At 43.5% G+C, this 25,293-nt stretch overlaps 1 protein-coding gene across 1 annotated transcript in view; it reads right to left on the reverse strand.

Moving 5' to 3' along the window:
• Positions 1-13,565: 13,565 nt before the first annotated feature.
• Positions 13,566-25,293, reverse strand: part of LOC138481606 (extracellular calcium-sensing receptor-like) — a 109,626-nt gene continuing 97,898 nt past the window's right edge. Inside the window, exons 4-5 of the mRNA XM_069613803.1 lie at positions 19,079-19,202; positions 13,566-14,467 (exon numbers count right to left, since the gene is read on the reverse strand). Coding sequence (XP_069469904.1) covers positions 13,566-14,467; positions 19,079-19,202 — 1,026 coding nt within the window. The remainder of the gene's footprint in view (positions 14,468-19,078; positions 19,203-25,293) is intronic.

The raw sequence follows: 25,293 nt of genomic DNA on the forward strand, positions 1-25,293 counted from the left end.
TCCATGGAAGATGGGGTGTACTGGATCTGTGGTAGATTGACTAACTAAAGTTAATGGTACCTTTACCCTTTCCTGGGGGATGGTAGTCGCCTCAGAAATGGAGTCGAGGGAAGTCTCAAAGACAACCCTGTGCCATGGCACTGAAGGTGCTGGGTGACACACAAAAAGAAGAGGGCTACTGAAGTGGTGTACTTCAATGTCCATAATAACAAAAACAGGTAGAAACACATCATAGCAAAACACAGGTAAGAGTGGGGGAAAAGCTCTCACTCTTACCAAGTGGAAAAAAATAAACTCCAGAAGTCCAGCAAAGCTGCTGGGGGACTCACTAGGTGAGGGAAATTAGCCATAGATGAGAATTCTCCCTAACACCCTGCACTTGCGTTTAAGGGTGATGAGGTTTGAATCGTACCAGAAGTTGCACTTGGCTTTGGGCTTCAAGCAGATCCTCATGACAGGGGCAAGAACGTCAAGAGTTTCAGAGATAGCAAAGTGGGGCATTGAAAGGGCGATGTCAGGGTGTGAGTCAGCCAAAGGGGGAGGGGGGAAAAGAAAGTGGCAGCGAAAGCCTCAACTGAAACGTGCTTCATTGGTCAGATGACCGAGAAGGTGGGTGGCAGGGCTGGAGATGGCTTGGCCTGCGGGGTAGAGAGGGTGAGTTGGGAGGACAGGAGAAAGTGATCACTCCAGGAGAGAGGAGTGGTGAGAGGGATAGAGAGGGGAAGGTCTGAGGAAATGCGAACATCCAGAGTGTGCCCTGCAGAGTGAGTCAGGCCAGAGGGGAGAATAGAGAGTGAAAGAGAGTCACAAAGGTCGCAGAAGAGTCCAAAGGAAGGACAGGAGTCATCAAGGTGGATGTTGAAGTCTCCAAGAAGGAGGTGTTGAGTGGTCGAGACCAGGAGGGAAGAGGAGAGGTCTGCTCACACTGAGAGGAAGAAGGAGATCTGACCAGGCGGCTGATAGATAGCAGCCACAGTAAGGGAATGGCTAGGAGAGAGAGAGAGTGCCTGCAGACAAGGCATTTGAAAGAGGAGTAGGCCTGCATAGGAATGACAGAGGCAGGAATCTATTCTGGGAAGATCAGGGCTACACCCCCTCCGGAGCAGTTGGACCAGGGCACGGAGAGGATCTTGTAGCCGACAGGGAGGAGAGTTTCAAAACTCATGACAGAGCTCGTTGTGAACCATGTTTCGGTGAAACCGAGAACATTGAGGTCAAGTTCTTCGAGGAGGCGTCAGATGTCAAAGGAGTGTTTGACAGCTGATTGAGAGTTTAGAGTGGCAATATGAAGAAGGTTGCCTCCCCTGAAAGACTTCCAGAAAGGGGTACAAATCGGAGGTACGCCTGCAGAGGTGTAGAAGCACAGGGGTAAGTCGAGCAGCGAGCAGGTCAACCCTAGTGGATGGTTGGCAAATGGCTACACCCTGCGGACACCTGCTTCCATGTATGAAGTTATTATATCTAATCCATCGATTAAAATTGCCTTATGTAAAATAGTGAACCCTGGCGAGTATATGCATGATTGCGCTAGTTATGAGGAAGTCTACGATGACATCCCGCACGTTAAAGAAAACACAAAAAAGCCCTCCCTCCCAGGGGAGGGAGATTCTTTACATTGATGGTTCTTCAAAAATTGATCAAACAAATAGGGGAAGACATTTAGGTGCAGCTGTAGTGAGGCACAGAGCAAACAGTGAATTTGAGGTTGTAGGAAGTGCAAGATTACTGGCTCACTTTTCAGCGCAAGCGGCAGAATTGGTAGCACTTATTGTGGCACTAGAGAAACATGAAGGACAGGAAGTGACGATATACAGTGACTTTGCCTATGTGAGGACGACTGTACACACATGGTTAGCACGTTGGAAAAGGAGGGGCTACCTCTGAGCGGATGGCACTCCAGTGCAGCACGCATCATTTTTGGACAGGCTCATTGATATGATATGATATGGCATTTATAATGCGCCTATACACATGTGCTTCAAGGCGCAATAAGATATTAAGGCACTACAACTCCCAGTACCCATAGCGATGGTTAAATGCGCAGCACATACTAAGCAAACAGATTTTATTTCTTGTGGGAACAAAGATGCAGATGCAGAAGCCAAAAGGGTTTCATATTCACCAGATATTTCAAGCTTTGATACACAGAATGTCAGGAAGAAGGTGGTTAAAATGATGGTTGTACAGGAAGGGTTTAACCATTTATCAAGAGCACAGTTAATGGAGATTCAAGGCAGTGCACCACAGGAAGAGCAATTGTGGAAATAAAGGGGGTGTTCTTTATCCCCCACTGAAGCACTGTGGTGACAGGACAATACAGGAAAGCTGGTGATTACAGTAGCATTATTCGGTTTCAGATTCAGTGTGAAGATTGAGCTGGGAGACGGCCTGCTTTTCCAAGAGTTTGCCCAGGAAAGGAGTGATGGGGATTAGATGATAGTTAGCCAGGCAGGAAGGGTCAGCAGAGGGTTTCTTAAGAAGAAAGTGCACAAGGGAGTGCTTCAGGGGGAGGGGAAGACAGCAGTGGTGAAGGAGTGGTTGCAGAAATCAGCCAGAGCAGGATCCAGGGTGTCGATGTGTCCCTTGATGGTTTTGGAGGAACAGGGCTGAAACTGTTTTAATGAGACTTTCATAGATCAGACAACTGGGGAAAGGCAGAGAAGGAGTGAGGTGAGGTGGCCAAAGAAGGGCCATAAGAAGAGCAGGGAGTAGAGGGAGGAGGAGGAGGAGAGGTCCTTGTACACACCCTTATGCTTCTTGCGCAGCAACATTTTTAGTACGTGAAGTCTTTCCAGGATCGGGAGTATGTGAAGTGCTGAGATCCGATAATGGTCCACATTTTGTTAATGAAGTATTTGAACAAATAGCACTTCTTTTGAATATAAAGCACAAGTTCGCTTCTGCTTATCACCTTCAGACGAATGGATTATGTGAGAGACTCAACGGCCTCATAAAGGAGAGAGTTGCCAAATAAAAATTGACACTGAAAAGGGGATGGCCATATTGCCTGTCCTTAGAAGTATATGCCCTAAGGAATGAGCCTGGTTCTGACCATTACCTCACGCCCCACAAACTAGTAACAGGCAGGCAAATGAGAATACCTTTGACTCGTCCATCGAGGAGCAAAAGTGATGCCCAGAATACTGCATAACTGTTAGGAAATGAGTTAAATGAGTACTTAACATGTATGACCGCTAGTATCTCTGTCATTTCAGATCAACTCAAGCGCAAGGGGTGTAGTTATCCGGACACAGATGAAGACCAGAGTTAATGAAATTTTATCAGCACCAAAGCTATTCATTGGTGTTTTAGTTTTAATTTTCAACTTCACCAGGAAGTGGTGTGAGCCCAGATTCGTAGGTCCCTTTGTAGTGGAAAATCTTACTCCCTTTGCAGTAAAAGTTCAGGGTGGTAGAGTGTGGATCCATCTTGGTGATGTAAAAGTTTGCAGTGGAGAGGCCTACGAACCCCCAGCAATTAATTCGGAAGCAAGGCAAGAAGAAGAATTTCAGCCAGGGCAGGCTCGATCGATGACAAGGAAGAAGGACAATAAACCAGAGGACTTGCACATTCTCAATGTCACTGGGCCTAGTAAGATTGTTGTTTTGTTCTCCCCTGTTCCCCTCCCTTGCCTTGTCACGCTCTGAAACACTTGTGTACGAGTGCGATAGAAATCAAATATCAATCAATCAATCAATCAATCAATTGATTAAAAAGGGTGCAGATTTGCACATGGACTGTGGCTCTCCCGGATACTCTTTATAGATATGATAGCAGGAGTGCAATCACAGTTCTTGAGCCACAGAGTATTTTGAAAAATGAACTCTAGCAAGGTTGTTGACATGTTGTGAAGTATGTTTAAACAACAACATCTGATACGTAACTGGAAGTGTGAGCAATACGCTGATTCCTTTTACCCAACTCAGTTACTTGGTTGAACCTATGGTTCTGACAAATGATGATGCCGACAGGCTATTATTTGCTGTTTTTGTATTTGTTCTCAGGGTTTATCCTGCTATTGTTGGGTGCAGTGTCAACATACCTACTTGTTTGCATAATCCTAAAAATGGCCCTCCACTAAGAAGGCTGCTCATGGCGATAATTGAACAGATTCTGCAGCTACCTGATCATTTAACAGAGTAGCCTAAGTAAAAAGGCTTTTTCCTTCCTTAAAAGTAGTATAAAGGGCATGATGAGAAATATTGAACGGAATACAATTTTAGGAAATGAGTAAGGCCAGCAACGTCCAAAGAATCACAAATGATGGGGACTAATATATTGGTGTATAATAAATACATTTTCAGGATTCATTTTTGTTCTTCTAGTTCTCGTGATTCATACACTTTATTTCTTTGATCCAAACAAGGAAGAGATTCCTTTGACTCTCCCCACATCAGTGAGTCATGCAGAGTTATCTAGTATGGAGAGACAGAAACCCTTTGTGATTCTCCCTACTCCTGAAGCTCACATAAGATTGCCTAGTGCTGAGACAAACGTTCCCATGGTCGCTCCTTTAGGATGGACTGTTTTCAATATGCTTTTTAATCATCATATAAATGCTCAATTTAAAGGAAAATGATACAAAAGAAGTACAGAGGAAGATGCTAATATTGACACATATCTAGACAGTATGGCACATCTGGGTAAGAACATGTGTTATCAGCATAAAAAGATGGGAAAAAAAACCTCTAAGGCTAGTTGTTATGTTTGTGGCGCTCATACCTTATGCTGTGGGGACCTCCAAGATCTTTATAGCTACAGAAATCCCAGTTCATTGTCTAACACATCTTGCACTCTGCCAGACACAAGATCAGTTCCAGGGTCGAACAGCATCATTGATATGGGTGACTGAGAAGACGGCTCCATGAGAAGATAACTATGTACAAGATTTGAAGACAAGAGAAAAACCAGAAACTCCAAATCTAGTGATAAAATATGTGCAGACCGGAATAAACGGAGTAGGCATTAGAAGAGAAGAAACGAAGATGCTAAATTGTCAAGGCAAGAATCCAGAAGAGACATGAAGCTGTAAGGAAAGATGCCAGTTTCAAATTGAAGGAACAGTGTTAACTCCGGAAGGATGGGAGGAAGGGTTGATCATGTGCAGAGCATCAGCAATAAACTGATTTTATGAACCAGTTATAGACACTGCAAAAAAGGAATGCAAGCAGCACTGGCGGAAAATTGTGAAGCTGTTAACCTGGGTCCACGATAAAGGAGGACCGTTACAAATAGTGCCTTTGACCAGTCCCGCCTTATGCTTCAGAATTAATGGCACAAGGAAGGCTGGAGGTAATCATCAATGTGGGCGAATCTTTGATGTACCAGGCATGAAGGATGGAACAGTAGTATTAATGGACCACTACTGGGCCTGTAGGTCGAGAGCTTACATGAAGCTGCCCAAAGATCAGGGAGGTATGTCTTCCCTAGTGCTTATTCACGTCCCAGCATTAGTGTTCCCAAAGAGTGACCTGAATATTGCAGAATTTCCAGAAGCAGATGCTCATTTAAGAAAGAGAAGATCACTTGAGTTCCTCAATCAAACCAGTAAGGAGACCTACTTTTCAGGAAAGTCAATAGAAGCCTTTGATTCTATTCTGTATGAAGACAGGTTGTTCAGTCAAACTGCTGCAGTACTCAGAACTATCTTCATACCAGGGATCCAGATGATGGCTAATGCCAAATAGTTACAGATTACCAGAAGGGAACTCCTATTCACTACTATCCACTACTATAAAGGGATTCAATGCAATCAAGGAAGAGTTGAGAGCCATAAGACTGATGACTCTGCAGAATAGATATGTCCTCGACATGATCACAGCAATGGACGGAGGTATTTGTGCCAACATTGGAGAATCATGTTGCACATTCATACCTTCTCATGATGACGAGAATGGGACCTTGACAGAGGCCATAATGCTGCTGAAAAATCTACATGACAAGATGGAAGATGAGAGAGAAGTATTGCAGATGACAGCTGGTTTGCAGCTATATTCTCATGGGTTCCACAGTGGATGGCGAATATCTTCAAACCACTTGGAGCAATACTCGTGATGATGATGTTTGGATTCTGTGTAATCAGGATAATAATTACACAGTACAGAGAGACAGCGAAGAAGGCAGTAGGAATGAATATCATGACTGATGTTGAATCAGGACTTAAATTAAGGAGTTGACAGATGAAGAAATCAGAGACTACATAAAAGGCCAGTATCTTAGCACCAGAGGGAACAAGGTACCTGCATCCAAGAAATCACAAGAAGTATGTTGGTCGATGGATTTACCACAATCCAAATGGCTGATGCAGCCGTATGACCTGGAGTGTTGATGAACATGTGAAATCAGCTGGATCCCTGAAAAGAGTAGCAAAGATCTGGACTCCGAAAAAGCACTTCTTTAAGAGAGGATGCTGAAATGTGGAGAATGGTGAAGGAGTGGTTGATGACTCAACCAGAGGGGGAGTATAGAGGAAGAGCCAAATGCTGCTACAGAACGTCACACCCCTATTCTACCGATATGTTGGAAACCGGAAGTCGTGACCTGTGCAACGGCAGTAATGGTACCTATACCACAAAGAATCTTTGAGGCAAGATATACGTTGAGAAGACCCTATGTGAGGTATCCTCAAAGAACAGAGGGATTCTTAGGATAGTGCCTAAAGAAGTATAAGGATGCAAATGAAAGAAGCTGGTGTTGTCACAAAAGGTGAATGTGACGCACTGAAAAGGATGATCAGAGAAGAAAATGCATAGACGATAAAGAATCTAAGTGCAAAGTGAAGAATCGAGTAAGCTTTATGTGCGGAACAAAGATTGCACGTGTGAAGAGCAGTGCAGAAAATGTAAGTCATTTACAATTGTACAGATGCTGCAATGCAAGTAGACAAAGTATTCTTAAGGCTGGCGATGAGTAGTATGTAGACTGCAGGCAGTGCCACCAAAATGTATATAAAGTTCTGGACATTGAATGACATAATTTAGTAAGCGGGTCTCCATGTAAGAAGATGGATTAAGGCTTTGTGTGTCGCAGCAAATGAAAAGTTCAAACTCACAGTAAGACCGAAGAGGTTGCCTGGCTTGGTGTCAAGGACTGAAAGCTGCCAATAATTGGTTATCAGCTGTGAAGAACAGTAGACTTTAGAAGCCAAGGCATCCCTTTTTAAGTTGCAAATAGAGAACACCATGAGTGTCAAGTTTTTTTTATTAAATACTATTAAATGCTAGAATATGAAAAGGGTACAAGCATGCCAATCAATTGTAGAAGGCTGTATAATGAAGAGCCTTATAGTTTGAGAGCCAATGAAATGCTGTGTTTCTAGTAGTTATAAAGGATGACTTGCATTATGACTTTCACTTGGGGGGGTGCAAAAGTGCCCACCTGACTATAGAAGTCCAATCACCACCCGTCCCTATATAGAAAGGATACTTAGATGTTCCTCTTAAGCCAACCACAGTCCTACGCACGTTTTCTAGTTTTCCACGTAGCATGAAATCATGAATGACGAATTTTCATTATATAACTGTGATTTTTACAAACTGCGTTGAGTATTGCTATGCGACGTCCGTTGATGTCCGCTGTACACCATGTTTTAAATAATTGTTAATAAAACAGTTGACATTTGCAAACTTCCTGAGTCGGTCTTGTTATTTAATCTGAGAAGTTATTCTCTGTCCCATCCATAGTACGAAATGTTACCCTGAGTAAAAGGGCCCTCGGGGTCACCCTCATCATGGCCAGAATAGACTACGCCAGCAGCATCTATCTCGCAATGCTGGACTACCTTACCAAAGAAATACAATGAATACAGGAATGCAGCAGCAAGACTACTCCTCAGACTCACAAAAATAGAGAACACATCACACCATCACTGAGAATCCTACATTTTCGACCATTTAAAAAAAACTTCTTCAAAATACTTTGCATAACCCAGAGAGCAACCCACGGCCAAGGAGCAGAATTTATACAGGGAAAATTTCCATCTATAAAACAAACCGAACACTAAGATCCAGCAACTACATCAGCCTCGAACCAAAACAATACTGAAAGCGGAAAAATTGTGGATCAGCATTCTCCTGCATCTTGGCAAAACTTTAGAATTCACTCCTGAAGGAAATACAAACAACAGAAGATTGCTTAAAATTCTGAAAATTGCTAAAAACATGGCTATTTAACTCACCGAGCTAAACAAGAAACACCATCAAAAGTAACAGCTAACACAATACCAGAGAAACAACGAAAATAACTGAAACCTAAAGAACTGAAACCGGGATACCCAACAGAACAAAGCAATACAATATACACCACCACCATTGCCACATATCTTTTGCACGGAAGACACAAACTAATAACATCACTAGTTAACTAACCTTACTAAAAATGTGCTGATATCCTCCATAATGACCCTCAAACAGCAAACAAAATACACACATACCTGCACCACAGCAGACACCTAAAACCACCACAAATGCCACACACCGGGCAACACCCAACTAAACACAACTCACTACAGAAAACCAAACCAATTACACACAAATACTCCCACATACTCTTAACAATCAACACCTAACCCTTACCAAGTAAAACAAACCCAGCACACAGTAATCGTTTTTCCGAACTGAAGCTACCAACAACACATCAAAGCTCTCTAATACGTTCACTCTTTACCCAACGAATTAAGCCCCCACCCATCCCTCCTTCCTTCTCAGATTTGCCTGAGCACCTAGAGACCATGAAAATGGTAGCAGTGCACAGTATACTATCTATTTAATTTTTATGTTACCCCACTCACCCAAAGGCCTCAGGGCACTCACAAGACAGACAACATAATAAAACAAGGAGAGTCAGCCGGATAATGGAGCAGAAGAATGAACGTGATATTTAGCCTATATCTCTGTCGAACAGAAATGTCTTGAGATGTTTCTTAAATTGAGCAGTTGATGCACAATCTCTGAGGTCTGGGGGAAGAGCATTCGACAAAGATGGTGCCCAGGAATTAAAATGTGTACCACCAATTTATTTAAGGAGAGCTTGCGGTTGGTAATGTCTGATATTATTAGAAAGTAGGGTTTGTCTAAACAGATTATTACTGTCTCTAGAAGAAATATAGGTAGGGCCTTCACCATAAAGGCTCTTCAAGACCATGACCAGGACTTTAAACTGAATTCTTTGACCCACTGGGTGCTAGTGCAGTTTCCTCCGAGCCTCAGACACCTGTGAATGACGCTTCAAACCACAGACAGCCTGTCCTGCTCCATTTCGTGTCACCTGCAATTTACTTATGTTAGCTTGAGAGGTGCCAGCTAACAAGCTGTTGCAATAACCTAATTTTGTATTGAAAATGGCAGCAGCAATCAGGGCTCTATTTGCCTCAGAAAGATAAGGGTGGATTTGCCACAGCAGGCGGACATAGTAGGAGGAGGATTTAAGATAAGAAACATGTTTTCTTAAAAGATAAATGAGAGTACTTCATGTTCCGGTGTATAAGACGACTGGGCGTATAAGACGACCCCCAACTTTTCCAGTTAAAATATAGAATTTGGGATATACCCACCCTATAAAATGACACCCGGCATATAAGACGACCCCTGACTTTGAGAGGATTTTCCTGGGTTCAAAAGTCGTCTTATACGCCGGAACATACAGTAAAAATTATCTCCCAATGTTTTAACAGATTCCAAGACTTCAATTTCATTACCAGCAATTATGAAACTTTTGTATTGGGAGTCAAGCTTTTTCTGCTTTGGTTGTGTGCCAAGAATAAGCAGCTGTTTTGGAATTATCTAATGCCAGCAATTTCACAGCCATCCAGGAATGTATGGCCTGAAAAATGTTGTTGACTCTTTCTGATTCAACGGTGTAAGAACCCGACAGTTCAATCACAATCTGGTTATCGTCCATATATTTTGAGAACTGTACTCCCAGGGAAGCAAGGAGGTCACACAAACGTCTGGAATATATGTTAAAAAGCAGCACTGATAAACACGTCCCCTCTGGGACCCCACAAGTAACAGATGTTCTTCATGATTGGGCATTCCCTTTAACCATATTCGCAGATCTCGGTCCAAGATATGATATAAACCAAGAGGCAGCTGAGCAATCACATTCACCCACTAATTAATCTATCCACCAGGAGAGCGTGGTCGACTAAATCAAAAGCGACAGAAAGATGCAATAGTAGAACTAGTGCCATACTGCCTTTCTCAATTACACCTGCAATATTAAAAGTCCAAGAGTGTGGTCTCCGTACCATGGTTAGTACAAAACCCAGACTATCCCGAAGCAAGAATATCTTGTTGCTCAACAAATGTTTGATCTTGACAGTTTGCTATATTATCAAGTATTTTTAGCACAAACGGAACGTTCGTGATAGGCCTATAGTTTCCCACTTCAGTTGAAATAAGGTCCCTTTTTCAACAGAGGTGTGACCAAAGCCTCTTTGAAGTTATCTGGGACAAGGGCTTCCTGAAAGGAATGGTTAATAAATCTGGTGACCCTGGGAATGAGGGTCGTAGAGAAGTCCTTAAACAGAGTGGCAGGAAACATTTCTCCTTTGCATGATGTCGGTTTAATCTTATCTACAACACCCTCAAACTCTTTTTCCAATAGCTCTTTAAAAGTAAATAAAGAAGTCAAAGGATTAATCCTGTTACTAGTAGAAGGCATTATCAATGAACTGAGACATTTTTACTTTGGCTAACATTTGTTGTGTACGTTTTAATGTTTTAATGTTTTCTTGATAGAGCCATTGTGGATACGTTGGCACCAGTTATTATCAGTAGCAACCGAGGGTTCAACCATAGCCCTTTTTAACTCCTCTAGAACTGAAAATAGTTATTTAGGTCTTGATTTTGCCATTTCTATCCTGGCACTGAAATAAGTATCTTTAGCTTTAAAAGTATGGACTTAAAAAGGGTAGCTGTGTGTTTATAGACTCCAAGATTAGTATTTGTAGGATGTTTCCGCCAGATGCATTCTACTATACGTTTAGCTGCTCTGGTGCTTGGAACATCTGGTGTAAAGCATTAATTATGTTTAGTAGATTTCTTCTGAGTCACATTTCTCAACGGGGCTAGTATGTCAAAAGCTTGGTTAGTTGGTGTTCTAAAACGATGGATAAACTCCTCAAGGGGAATATTTTCTTCCATGGAGGGTGATAGTGAGGTGACTACGGTATCAAAGGCCTCCTGTGTCACCTTTCTGCAGTTTCTAGTAGGAACAGGTGGTTTATTCAGCTGAGGGTTGTTGTTAGGGAAATGGGGAAGGAATACCTGAAAAGAAAGAGGTAGGTGGTCTGACCAGATGCAGTCATCCACTGATACTGGAGACACCTTTTGATTTTTTGATAGAATCCAATCTAGAATATTACCAGTCTTATGGGTTGGATATTTAACATTCTGATGAAATTCGACGGACTGAAGGGTTTGTAATAAAGAGGCTGCATCATGGTCCAATGGGTTATTGGCCCACTAGTTAAAATTACTCAGAATTAGAAGAGTCGATTGATGTTTGGAGATGCTGCCCAAAAAGTCTAATAATTGTCCCTCAAACTTCAGCATCATTACGGGGGGGGGTCTATATAGTCACAGGATGTTCACTGTGCTAACAGAGTTAATATTCAGTTTTACTAGCATGGCCCCACAAGGAGAACTTGTTGGTAATTCTAAGATATCAAATGTAATGTCTTGCCTAAAAATTAAAGCCCCCCTCTATTCCCTACACGTTCAGTATGAAGGGACGATTAACCCTCAGGAGTAGTCAGTTGCACAGCATGCAGCCATGTCTCAGTAACTGCCAAGATGTCAAGATTAGATTCCAGAATAAAATCAGCCACTTCAACAGCATGTCGCACCAGAGACTGTGTGTTTAGTAATTAACATGTTAGTGAATGAAACAATGATGATACCTAAGGTTTTATACTGTGGTGAACTATGTTATCAGGCAATACTAACGTGTCTTCACTAGAGACCGCCTTCTGACTTGTGCTGGCCGAGGAGGTTAAATAAAATGGAAAATGCTTATGGAGGGCAGACAGGCGATTTATTATCTTGGATAGTCTCTACAGACATAGCCGTAAGACGAGCCCTGTGATTCCCTTGGATTGCAGATAGTAACTCACACTGTGTAGACATGAGTACAGTCTATTAACACAAAGCTGATGCTTGTGAGCTTCAGCGTGTTACAAATAAATAAATAAAATACATAAAAAATAAAAGCAAAACAGTAATTATCGGGACTTGCCACAGTTGACCACCATTTGAACCAATCGTTGTATACCATTGATAGTCCATTGGATAGTCCGTTCAGAAGACAAGCCAGAGAAATTCTATTGCATGATCAATCGATATGAAGGGACCAAATACTGGGGCAGATCGGTCGCAGCAGCACATATGGACGCATGGCATTGAATCCTGAGACCTCGGCAATGATGCACTTCCCAACATCTAGTGGACAGGATGGACCTATCAGCCTCACATGATCAAATTACATACCGACTGCAAGATACCAAAACATGTATATGGAGGTGTGATAAAGCAAAAACAAAGAGGTGATGGCTGGAAGGTTTAGACTGAATCTTAACCACTGGCATTGCTTAGGCCAACCCTCCAGACCATCATTCTTCGCCTGCCAAGCCATTACAGAAGGGGAAAGACCATATGCAAATCAGGCTTGGTCCCACCCCAAAAGGGGAAGTCCAGCCCGAACTGCTAGGTCACATCCCTTCTGCACGAGACCACAAGCATCCCCTTCTGTAATGGCTTGGCAGGCGAAGAACGATGGTCTGGAGGGTTGCCCTGAGCAATGCCAGTGGTTAAGAATCAGTCTAAACCTTCCAGCCATCACCTCTTTGTTTTTGCTTTGTCACCCCGAGTGGGACGGGTATGCCCAGACGTGGGTCGCGTGCCTGCTGGGCCTAGAGACCCAAGCTACTCCTCACTGATTAGCCCCAACAAGGGTGAAACATGTTTGAGGATGCTTGTGGTCTCGTGCAGATGGTCTGGAGGGTTGGCCAGAGCATTGCCAGTGGTTAAGATTCATTCTAAACCTTCCAGCCATCACCTCTCTGTTTTTGCTTTATGGAGGTGTGATGCCAATTCCTCGCTGCTCTGCAAAATAGTAAAATCTGTGACCATAAGGCTCCACATGACATGTTGGGTCCAATATCGGCACACAGCTGTTTGGTGCTTCTTATCAAACCACGGATAGCCACGGATTCTGCCAGCAAGCACACCTGCTGTTTAGGTGGGCTGTCCTGTTGATACAGTTATGAAAGCCTCATCCTTGATTATTGAATGGCATGTTTGGTTTTCAATACACGGTTAAACTCTGAACGTACTTACTCACACTGGAATATAAAAGCAAAGTGACCTGGTTTTATTTCAAGCTTGTAAACCTATTGCGAGAATTAGTAACTTCATGCTATTGGAAGACCTCCAAAAATGTATTGCAATAATGACAAAATAATTATAATGACAATAATAATAATCATAATAATATTTCAAAGATCCAACCTAAAAATATGAAGGGGTAAATACGCAAAAGCAGTGTTTATGAATAATTTGCTTATACTATTTTAAAGCTGGCCTCTGCATTAAGTGTTGTCTGGTATTCAAATCCGGCCTCCAGAGGATTATATAGCATTTGGGAATGAAGATACAGCCCAGAAGTCCCGAACCTGAAGACAAGATGGCAAAGATCTCCACAGCCACCATGTACTTCCCCTGCGTGCTCAGGTAAGCCGGGATGAAGGATACCCAGACAGCCAGAAACACAAGCATACTGAAGGTCAGGAACTTGGCCTCGTTAAAACTCTGGGGCAAATTACGGGCATGAAATGCAACCACAAAACTGATGCTGGCCAACAATCCCAGATATCCCAATAACAAGTAGAAGAAAAGAACAGAGCCCTCGTCGCACTGGAGGATGGTTGTGTCCCCATTTTGTATCTTCACTGGGAAGGGGGTGTCAAGAAGCAGCCAGGCCGTGCATATGATGATTGGAACCAATGAGCATACAAGCACCACTCCATAGGCCACTCTGGGTCCCAGCCACCTTGAAGAGCGACTGCTCGGATCACGAGCATCAAAGGCTATAATCACAGTGATGGTCTTTGCCAGAATGGTGGAGATGCTGATGGAAAAGGCGATACCAAATGAGTTTTGCCGGAGCATGCAGTTGACCCTCAGGGGATGGCCAATGAAGGTGAAAGATGAGAGGAAACAGAGCATGAGGGCGAGGAGAAGCAGGAAGCTCAGCCCGCGATTGTTTGCCTTAACTATTGGTGTGTCTTTGTACTTCTTGAATACCCAGAGAACAAATTGGGTGATAAGGAAGAGAAGGATGGCCAAGCTTGATAGAGTGATTCCCAAAGGCTCTTCAAGGGAGAGGAACTGGAGAGTTGTTAAGTCACATTGTGTTTGTTGTTCATTTGGCCACTGGTCCTCAGGACATCCCCAGCAGTCAGCTGAATCTAGAAGAAAAAAAGATAGTTTTTACCAAATAAACCATGAGATTGATTATTTAATGCTTGTCAATTATGATTAAGTAAATGCACGGTATAAATATATTCATTGTATAACTTCTGCTTTGTTGCCAGGCTGCTTAATGGCCCTTTAATGAGCGTGTGTGACATTATGCTCTAGTAGCCTTCTATAACCATCTAATGGCACACGAAACAAAAGATTGATGACCAAAGCTGGTGTCATTCACTGGGATTGCCAAATTGTTTATTTATATTTGTAGTTTATTGAATTTATAAAGCGCTATTTGCCAAAGCACTTAACAAAATAAAAAGTACAAAAAGATATAAATTGCGCCAATTACCAATACATTCAAATAAAAAGCAGGAATAATTTAAGGCAAATATGAAAAAGCAAAAAGAAAGAACGAGACTTAAAAAAAGGGAGCTTTTTCCAAAGTGTTGGTGCTTCCAGAGAGAGAGAACGAAAGTGGGATGAGGCACAAGGAGCATGAGGGCCAGAGAGAAGAACTTGGGTAGTGGAGAGAAGAAGGGGAGAAGGTGTATAGAAAGAAAAAAAGACGCAAGATAGAGCAGAGTCATTCCATGAAGACTCCTGAAGAAAACACAGAAAAAATTAAAAAGAGCCATGATTCAAAGGACAGCCAATGAATGGATTGGAGAGCAGGAAAAATAGAATCACGAGGAGAGAGATTGAAAAGAATATGACTAGAATAATTGAAGCCGACCACTAGCTGAGAAAAAATGAGGGAAGCAACAATCATTTTAGTGTTGTGAAAAGAACGAGATGACAAAAACCTGAAGAAAGAGTGGAGTCAAAGGTTACCCCAAGGTTACGAGCAGTAGACGAAATAGGACAATAAGAAGGGGAAAGAAAATAGATGATGGAGGTAACGGTAGAGGTAAAGTGGTTTCTGGAAAGAAAATGACTTCAGTCTTGGACAAATTAAGATGGAGACAATGATTCTGGCATCCAGGATGGAAGAGATGCGGGGCAGCAGGATAGATTAGAGTGGATTGTGTCAGAGAAAGAAGGGAAAGAAAGATAGATTTGGAATAGTCTGCATAGAAATGGTGAAATAGACCAAAGAGAAGATATGATAAAAGCAAGATGAGGTGTGTTGATGAGAAAAGTAAAGGGCCACTGACAGAACCGTGAGGAACACCAAATGGAAAAGGGACAACAGAGGGAGATTGTCCTGCCCCGGAAGCAGAATAGGTGTGATTGGTCAGATAGGAACAGAACCACGCAATTACAGAATTGGAAAGCAAAGGAATATGAGTGATTGACAGTATCAAAACAGCAAACAAGTCAAGAAGAATAAGGAGATTGTTTCTCATAGCAAGCAGAAAGTAAGGAGTTGCAGATAGAAAGCAAAGGCGACCCAATGAATGGAGAGGAAAGAACCCTTACTGATAAAGAGGAAGAAGAACCTATTTATTTACATAGTGTGACAAACCAGGAGGTGTCTCACCCGCTAGTCCCCAGAGATCTCTTTCTCTCTCTTTCAGGTGGCCAGGGCACGGCCATTGCCTTTGGATCCAGACCCTGGGGGTGGACCAGTGTGGGAGGATCACCTGGGTGAGGGGTCTTCGGGGAGTGGTAGTGGGACACCAGATGGCAAGACGTGGTATACCCTTCCCTGTAACACCTTTACCCTATCCTACCAGGTAGGATAGTTGGGAACTCCCCTCCACCCCTTTCCCTTCACAAACACTTCCATATGGACATCCCGCTTTGTGAGAAAACAGACTCACACCTGAACAGTTTACCTGACATGTCCCACTACTATGCTCAGACAAAGTCAGGCATTTACTGACATTCACTCACACCTGACTTCCATTAAACTTCCCCACATGGATAAAAGTCGGAGCACAAGAGCACACTCTGAGCAAGACAAAGCACACAAAGGAACAGCAGTTTCGAGTCAGCAGCTGAATGACGGGAGAAAGAAGGGAAACAAAGAAGGGTTTGCAAGGAGGGAAATACCCAAGACCTTTTTATGCAAGAAACCGTTACTTTCCTGAAACCTTCGAAGCAGACACATAAGGCCAGAAGCCATACTGAAGACTCCTGCATTTTGTGTCAGAGATACCGAAGACCCTCTCACATAACCAACCAAGGTGGGGAGGAGTGACACCTACTGGGGTATCTTCCTTGGCTCCAAGAACAAAGACGCATTAGAAAGGTCAACAAAGCTGGTGAGTTGGGGAGGCTGATTAAAGAACAGTCTCTGTTGAAGTCAATGTTGTAAGCAGCAACATTGTATAACGAGCGCTGGAACGAACATTGTTAAACGTGTGTGATGCAAGACGCAAGTAAAGCTAAACTGCTTATGAATGTTTGAACTTGAGAAGGAAAGATACGATACTGTTAACAGAGTGGTCAGGCACCGTGAGTGTGCTCAATCAAAGGTCTCTGTAATTAATCCCACCAAGAGAAAAGTAAGCCAAAAGAATAAAGAAAATATTGTATGAAGTGAATAAAACTCGTCCTGCGATGGTTTAAGCAAAACCCATTGCACATTCGAAAGTCTTCGATTTTGATATCAAAAGGATCCAAGCCCAAAGGAGGGAGATGCATGGTCTGGGCCCAACGAGGGAGACCAAGAATAAACATAGTTGTACAAAGGGGTCCAAGCCAGAAGGAGGGGGACCTGTGATAAATACTGGAAGCAAGTACCTGTGCATGTGAAGATCCTGATAGAAATGGAACTTTGATATTTGTGTGTTACGACAGACCCTCTGGAGTAAGAGACTGTAATTGGGAAAGAGACTTTGGCAGAAGGCAATGATACCTATGCTTTGATCTGTGTCCTCATAGCAGAAAAGCCACAGTGTGTGCGTAGCTCGAATGTGCCTCCTTGTCCCATGCTGAAAACGTGGGGCAGGGAAGCCAACTGCTCAAATATCCTGACATATTGTTTTGTGAACAGTATTCTTTTACATACATCGCTTCCCCAGTCATTTTGTACTTAGAAGTAAGGATTGGCAATAGGTTTATTAGTGTAGGCCCTTTTATTTTGACAGAGACTCAACTAGGAGTTATTATTATTTGATGGCCATAGCTTGCTCCCATCCTTAGGCTTAGGTTAGATAGGCGTTCAACCAACCCATTGAAGTTCAATAAACACCCTTGAACTGAGATGACCTGTTTCTGTCTTCACTGTTTGGCACCATGCCTTGCTTACAATAGGCAGAGACCTGGTTGTGAAGTCCACGGTCCAGGAGTTTTGAAAGAAAGGGAAAATAGAGATTTGACGATAGCTAGAATGCAGAGGAAGGTGAAGGGAAGGCCTGTTTAGGATAGGAAGTGTGCAAGCATGTTTAAAGATAGAAAGTGAAGCTGTAGTGAGTAAGATATGAGGTATGGATGTTATTGCCTTTGGGAATTAGAGTTCAGGGGAGAGAATCAAAAAGAGCATCAGTGAGTTGAGCTTTCGAAAGAATAACCAAAAGTTCAGTGTCCAGGAGAGAAGAGAAGGTTGTCATCGCGGAGGCTACATGAGGTAGATGTTCAGGATCAGAAGCTGGAGATGTGCATAATTAGCTGGGTGGTGATTCGAATATTTAAACATGTGGGTTTAGCGTGTCGATGCCCGACCTCTGCACAGTGTTTCCCATGAAGAAGGGCAATCTGGGGTTCCCAAGAACCCCTCATCCTGTTCGTCCATCGTGTTTCCTTTCACGAAATGATCTTATCTGAAATGCTCTAATATATTGATAATAATCAAGAAGAAATAATTAATGATATTACACACAATCACATTGATACCATGACTCAATTGGGCCTCATTATGAGTGTTGCGGTGGTTCTACTGTTCACAATTGTGAAGACTGAAGTTCTGCAATTGTCTCCTATCTCTTTCCACTGCAGCGCGGTGATAGCCCGTCAGTAAAAGATTGACCAGGATCCAAGCAACTTCTGGTAAAAGACTCCACCATTCCCAGATCACACATTCCGGGCTATACCCCTTCGAGACTATGCACACTCTAATGCCCTCACCGGGACTAGACTAGACCCTGACCACACACCACCCCAACCTCACGTGCTGCCTTTCTGAGGGTGTACATGCCATCATTAGACAGACCCCCTCGGATACAGTGGCATTGATTTCCAAACTTGCTGGCAAAAACATTAAATATTGTAGTTTAGGTTGTTACTGATTTTGCATAATTCCATTTCAGTTATCTGTATTGTGCCTCCGGATTAAAAGACACTCTCTTATAAATGGAGTTCCCTCATATAGATGATGTCTGGGTCTTGGGGCCTCTGGTGCTGCGGGCACTGGATATCAGACCAATTATTACAAGAGGCAGATGGGTGAAATGCTATAATTAGCAGCATTTCACAAAGGTTGGGGCACATTCAAAAATGACTGTTTTGGGGCTTTTTTGTTTAAAGCTCTAAATCAATATACAGTGGAAGGTCCGATTATTGCCCCTTGCTTGAGGTTGTCAATACCTTCTAGGGTATGCATGTGTGTGTGCAGCAAATAGATACTTTGCAACTTCCTTTAAGTTACAGTTCTCTGTTATGTCTAGAAAGACATGGCTACATAGTGGCCCTTTAAGTGAGTAAGCAGTGGCAGGAACACTCACCGGTTTTATTGGAGATCTCCCCCACCGGACAGGGGACGCAGTCGAAGCAGCAGTTGGGCTGCCCCATTTTTGGAGACTGTCGGTACCCGTGGAGGCAGCTCTCACTGCAGAAGGACCTGGGGACCTGGTGAAGACACAGGGGACAGAGTCACAGCTCAAAACACGCGACACACAACAAACAGACAAGGGCTCACATTAGTTTTTGAGGCGTTTCAGAAAGTGAAGGAGGTTGCACAGAGGATGCAGCTCATAGGTAAGGTTTAACACATTTTCTTTATTATCAGTATTGAGATATTTGTAGACCAACTCAAATGGAAGGGAAAGGTTGGAAAGTCTAATGTCCTTTTCTCCAATAACTCTTTTAGTTACTGCCCCCCCAATCGCTCAAAGTCCTTTGAGAGAATGTGTCTCATAAGGTTGTGGTTCTGGGTTCTGTTGGTTTTCAGTCTGTGATCACTGGGTGGTGAGTATCCTTAGAGTAAAGCATGCACTCCTGCGGAGGTGTCAGAGTCTGCTGCATCAGGGTGCATAATGCTACACACAGGGGAGGCAGGCAGAGGCAAGGCAGCCAGGAGGTGTGCTAGATGCCTGAGAAGGAGCTATGCTCTCAAACAGGCCCAGACATGACCCTAGCTGCCCCCCCCACAGAGGTGGCTCGCATCCACCTTAATTGTTCTAACCCTCAGGCTATCTGTTGGCCTTGCTGATCTGCCACACACTTGAACCTTAAACAACCTCCTCTACACAATGGCTGGTCATATACCAGTTTTCTTTCTCCCTGTAGCTCTTCAATGGCTACACACATCTGCCGAGTCATTCCTCTAACGTAGTTTCCCTCTTAAGATGGTCCTCTCCTCCAGGTCCCTTGGTTTTCTCTTTATATCTTGACTCTTTCTTCTCAAACTGCACTTTCCCCTCTGGACTGTAATCTCACCCTCCGTTCTCTTTCCTATGCTTGCATGTTTTTGTCTTTAACCCTCTCCTGCCTTCTCTCTCCTGCATGCTGTTCTTCAATCCTCACTGACATTACCATCTAGCAAACTCTCCTGCACTCTGACCTCCTCTCTAATGTTCTCCTCTGACACCATCTCCTTCCAGTCTCTCTTCATCACCTCATCACCATCTCCTTCAACTTCCCTCTTTACTTGTTCGCTTCCTGCCCTCCTCACTCTCTCTTCACATTCAGCTCTCTCTCCACCACCAGCTTTTCAGCTCCATTCACTTCATTGAAACAAGCACCCGCACTCCCCAAAGATCTCCCCTCATTTCCACATCCGTCTATTCCTTCACCCTGGCATGTCTCTGCATCTAAGGCGTGCAATCTGAGTGTGAATGAGTTGCATTGGAGATTGCCTGGGAAAGCGTGTCTCCGCCCTCACATGGTCACTGTTAAGCCAAGCCTGTATAATGTATGCCAGCCTGTCATTATGGAATTTGCACCCTTTCAGATGCGTGACAGAGCAAGCATGTGGCACACAACAAGAGCAGGGCCATTGAACACCCTGCTCCCTGCTCACAGGCTGGTAGTTTGCTCGAGAGCTGCTCCCCAATCAAGCATCAGGTTGGATTGTTTTCTAAGCCCCCCCCGGCCAATTTTTCTATCTGCCTGTTTGTGAACGCATAAGGCATGATTTAAATGTTAAATACCTGCCTTATCTCCCGCGGCTGCATGGTCAGAGGTCGCACGGCTTCAGTTTGCTTAAAAGGGCTTGGAGTTGGAGTGGTTCCCGTGTGTCGGTCCCCTGTTCCGGGCCCTTGGTGTTGTAGTGGACCTCATGGGACTCTCCATCTACTATACCCACACGTCACATTGCAGAGCATGCGGTGGGCTTAGCTCACCCCATGAGTAGCCCACACTCACTTTCATAGCCTCATAGGGGACATTGTCGCAGGTGTTGCATGCTTCCATGGCTTTCAACTTGGCTTAGGTCAATATGAATACCTTTAATTGCATCCAGGGAAGGGCCACCAGCTAATCAGGTGGCTGGAACTGCGGGCGAGAATAGTCATCCTCGGGCCGCTGCTTCCAGACACTCAAGGCCCTTCCCCAAGCGATTCCATTCTTTTAAAAATTGAATGTGGGGAGGCAACAGGGAGCCACTCCCTCTTCCTCCTCACACCCTCCCTCACCCCAAAGCAGTCCAATACCCTTTCCCACCTCCACCCTCCCTACCTCTGCAATTACCTGCTGGACCAGAGCCTTGTGCTTTGGTCTCGTGGCCCGTCCTAAGGGTGAATCCTCCTGACTCACCTAATCTATAGCCTGGTCTCCAGGCTGGCTTTAGAAGACCATCAATTTAGACTCAAGCCTTTACATGTTGGAACAAAAAAGAGCTCTCATCAGCCGAGGTCCTAGGAAGCAAGATGACACCCTCTCGTGGCAAGACTCCTCTCGCCCTTTGCAAAAGGATCTTTATAGATATCTTTCATTGCAACGCCTGATGATTTCCAAGGAAGTCACCATCCTGAATCTTGCCAATGTGCTCAACATGTTTGAGTCTGTGGCGACTTTACGCCATATTGAATCCAGAGACATTGATCAAGTTGAGTTTTGTAATGATCGATTCTCAAGTCTTTTTACGTATCAGATGGGTTTTGACAAATCAGAAGTGAACAGAGGGGATGCCCATGTTAGATTATATGTGATTTTACCGAACCAAAAAAATAAAAATAACAACAACTTTATTAACTAAACATTTTTGCCAAATAAAATAGAATTTGTTAATTGGGGGGTCTCTTCACAAGCACCCCCCCTTTACCTTTGTTTATAATCCCACCCCAACCCCCTCCCTACCCATTTTAATTGCTTACCCCACACCAATATATATATATATATATTACATGGCCGCGGTAGCAGCCATGTAGTTATGGTTAAGTTGGTGTTTCCATAGGAAGAGCACTTTTTGGGCGGCTTATAACTTCGCTCCCCCTGGACGAATCCTCACCAAACATTGCAAAAAAAGTATATGGCCCACTCTGAATTTTATTGCAAAGTTTGGTGAGGATTCGTCCAGGGGGGGAAAAGTTATAGGGGGGGTCCCAAAACTTTTTTTTTTCCCATAGACTGAATGGGAAAAAACTTAGCGCACGGCTACAGCCCGAACCGCTGGATGGATTTACACCAAATTTGCGGCAGTAGCGGCGGCCTGGTCCCGAAAGCGTGCTTTTGCAAATTTGGTGTAAATCCGTCCAGTAGTTTTTTAAAAAATGACCAAAATGTAAGGCAAAAAAATTTGTGATATCTGTGTTCGCTTCGCAGACGGACTTCCCTGTTCGCTCCGCGGACAGCACCCCGATTGGCCCATGGCCTTCCGTCATGTCCGCAGATGTGTGACGTGTTCACTGATTGGACGGCGAGGGGCGTGGAGCGCGTCAGATTTTCTGTGGCGCCCGCAATCTTGTATTCGCCGTCGACCGCGCACAGCGCGGTGAAACGTGGATAAAAAATTGTATTTAGTGCCCTGTGTTGGTGTGTAAGAGTGTTTGGGGAGGGTGGGGGAGTATGAGATAGGTTCAATGTTTTTTTTTTATGTGCTAGACGTTTTTGCTGCATTCGATTTAACCGCGGAGAACACGGCTGTTCTGACATTTTGTAAATAAACTAAATGGTGGGGTGTTTAGAGGACGGAGTATGTGTCATTTTTGTTCGCAAGGAAGGTAAAAATGAGCTATTAACACTCGCGGTGTACTTAATTGTTCGTAAATACACAAACTGGGGGTGTCCTCAGGACGCTGTCCGTATTGTAATCTGTCTATTTGAATGTGTTCTAAGAACACTCGCAGTGTCCCAAAATGGTTGCAATTACACAAAATGGGGGTGTTCTGAGAACGTTGTTTGTATTGTTCGTTGTCAGGGTGAAAGTGTTTTAAGACCACTCCTTTTGTCCGCTAAGAGTACAATTTCCTATGGGCGTCAACCGCCTTTTTGTCCACTAAAGAAACGATAAATCCGGCTGGTGTGCGCCGACATTATGTGATAATCCTATGACTGGCGCTATTGACCAGGCTGACTTGCTTTTGCGACACTAAATCATATCTCCCGTCCCTAAGCCTGATATTATCAAAGCATTCATATTCCCCGCCTCTCTCCGTGACGTTACAGGGTGCGTCATCAAACGCGCCCAGACCTCTCCAGTCCTAAGTGACTATACACAGAACCCGGAAGACAACACATATTATGTCACAATACAGCGCGCCACAATTTGGAATATGAAACTGTGGTTTAAAAGTAAACAGCAGGATTGTACATTTGGTAAAGTACATTTATTTCACATGAAATGTTTAGTGAATATTTAGCGATTTGCTATTGTCTCTGCTGTCGATCAGCAAAAGGTTATTTGGAGCCACGCGTTGTTCCTTTGCGGTAGATAGGCTTTTGGTTTATGATAAAAGCAGTAAATGGTCGCTCTGATAATCGGAAGGTTGCTCCAACAACGAGCCATTAGACCACCCTATTGGTTGGTAAATTGTTTGTAGCCGCTAGTACTGCGTAAGGGCATATTGGTCCTTGGCGATTGTCCCATAAAATGGTGAGGGTCATGAAGTTGCATATTTGGACCTGCACCTGGCAGTTGAAGACCCCATCCGCTGGAGTCTGTAAATCGTGACATAGGCAAAACGGGGCCAGATACCTGTTTTAAAAAACATAAATTAGTCTCACCAGCCGATCTTCATTAAAAATCATCATTTTATTTATTAGGACGTTAAACTATTTGCTATCGAAGATAGTGCAACGGAGTATGTTAGTAATAAAATAATAATATTTTCCCATTCATATAGTGCTAAGAACCGTGAGGTATCTAAGCAGTGCTTATTATTAACCATGGTGTGTGGTGCTCATTTATCGACCACGCAAGGATGAAAGGCTGAGTTTGGCCTTGCCGGGATTCGAACTTGCGTTAGCAAGCTGTGCACGGATGTCAAAGTGAGCGTTGTACTCGCTGTGCCACTTGACAGGCTACAGTGAAGTGGCACAGCGAGTAGAGCCTATAGACTGGTTAAATTATTTATATTAACCCGCCCTGTGTCGTCTGCCTTTTTCAGAGCCCTCTAAACGACAGGGGATCAATTCGGGGGAGATAGAGCGCGGTAGAAAACATTATGCCACTTTCAACGAACAAGTTCAACTTGAGCGGTCTTTAATGTTATGCTATTGTAATTATATTTGGTATAAAATAATCTAAAGGGTTACTTACAGTACAATTGCAATTTCCATTGTCTACGAGTGGTGCAGTCCCAAAGTACGACTCCGCGTGTGCCAACGATCTTTCGCATAGTGATATAATATATAAAAGTGGTTTCGTTTCAGAAATTTCATACTTATCTTCTCTTACGTTTTAGCAACACTACTTCAAGAGAAGTCTTTCATCACAATCTTTGTCTGTCAAGGTCAAAACACAATACAACCTTATTTCACATGAAATGTTTAGTGAATATTTAGCGATTTGCTATTGTCTCTGCTGTCGATCAGCAAAAGGTTATTTGGAGCCACGCGTTGTTCCTTTGCGGTAGATAGGCTTTTGGTTTATGATAAAAGCAGTAAATGGTCGCTCTGATAATCGGAAGGTTGCTCCAACAACGAGCCATTAGACCACCCTATTGGTTGGTAAATTGTTTGTAGCCGCTAGTACTGCGTAAGGGCATATTGGTCCTTGGCGATTGTCCCATAAAATGGTGAGGGTCATGAAGTTGCATATTTGGACCTGCACCTGGCAGTTGAAGACCCCATCCGCTGGAGTCTGTAAATCGTGACATAGGCAAAACGGGGCCAGATACCTGTTTTAAAAAACATAAATTAGTCTCACCAGCCGATCTTCATTAAAAATCATCATTTTATTTATTAGGACGTTAAACTATTTGCTATCGAAGATAGTGCAACGGAGTATGTTAGTAATAAAATAATAATATTTTCCCATTCATATAGTGCTAAGAACCGTGAGGTATCTAAGCAGTGCTTATTATTAACCATGGTGTGTGGTGCTCATTTATCTACCACGCAAGGATGAAAGGCTGAGTTTGGCCTTGCCGGGATTCGAACTTGCGTTAGCAAGCTGTGCACGGATGTCAAAGTGAGCGTTGTACTCGCTGTGCCACTTGACAGGCTACAGTGAAGTGGCACAGCGAGTAGAGCCTATAGACTGGTTAAATTATTTATATTAACCCGCCCTGTGTCGTCTGCCTTTTTCAGAGCCCTCTAAACGACAGGGGATCAATTC

The sequence above is a fragment of the Ambystoma mexicanum genome, chromosome 5p (genome assembly GCF_040938575.1).
Source record: "Ambystoma mexicanum isolate Mex_15411 chromosome 5p, UKY_AmexF1_1, whole genome shotgun sequence".
Taxonomy (NCBI): Eukaryota; Metazoa; Chordata; class Amphibia; order Caudata; family Ambystomatidae; genus Ambystoma; species Ambystoma mexicanum.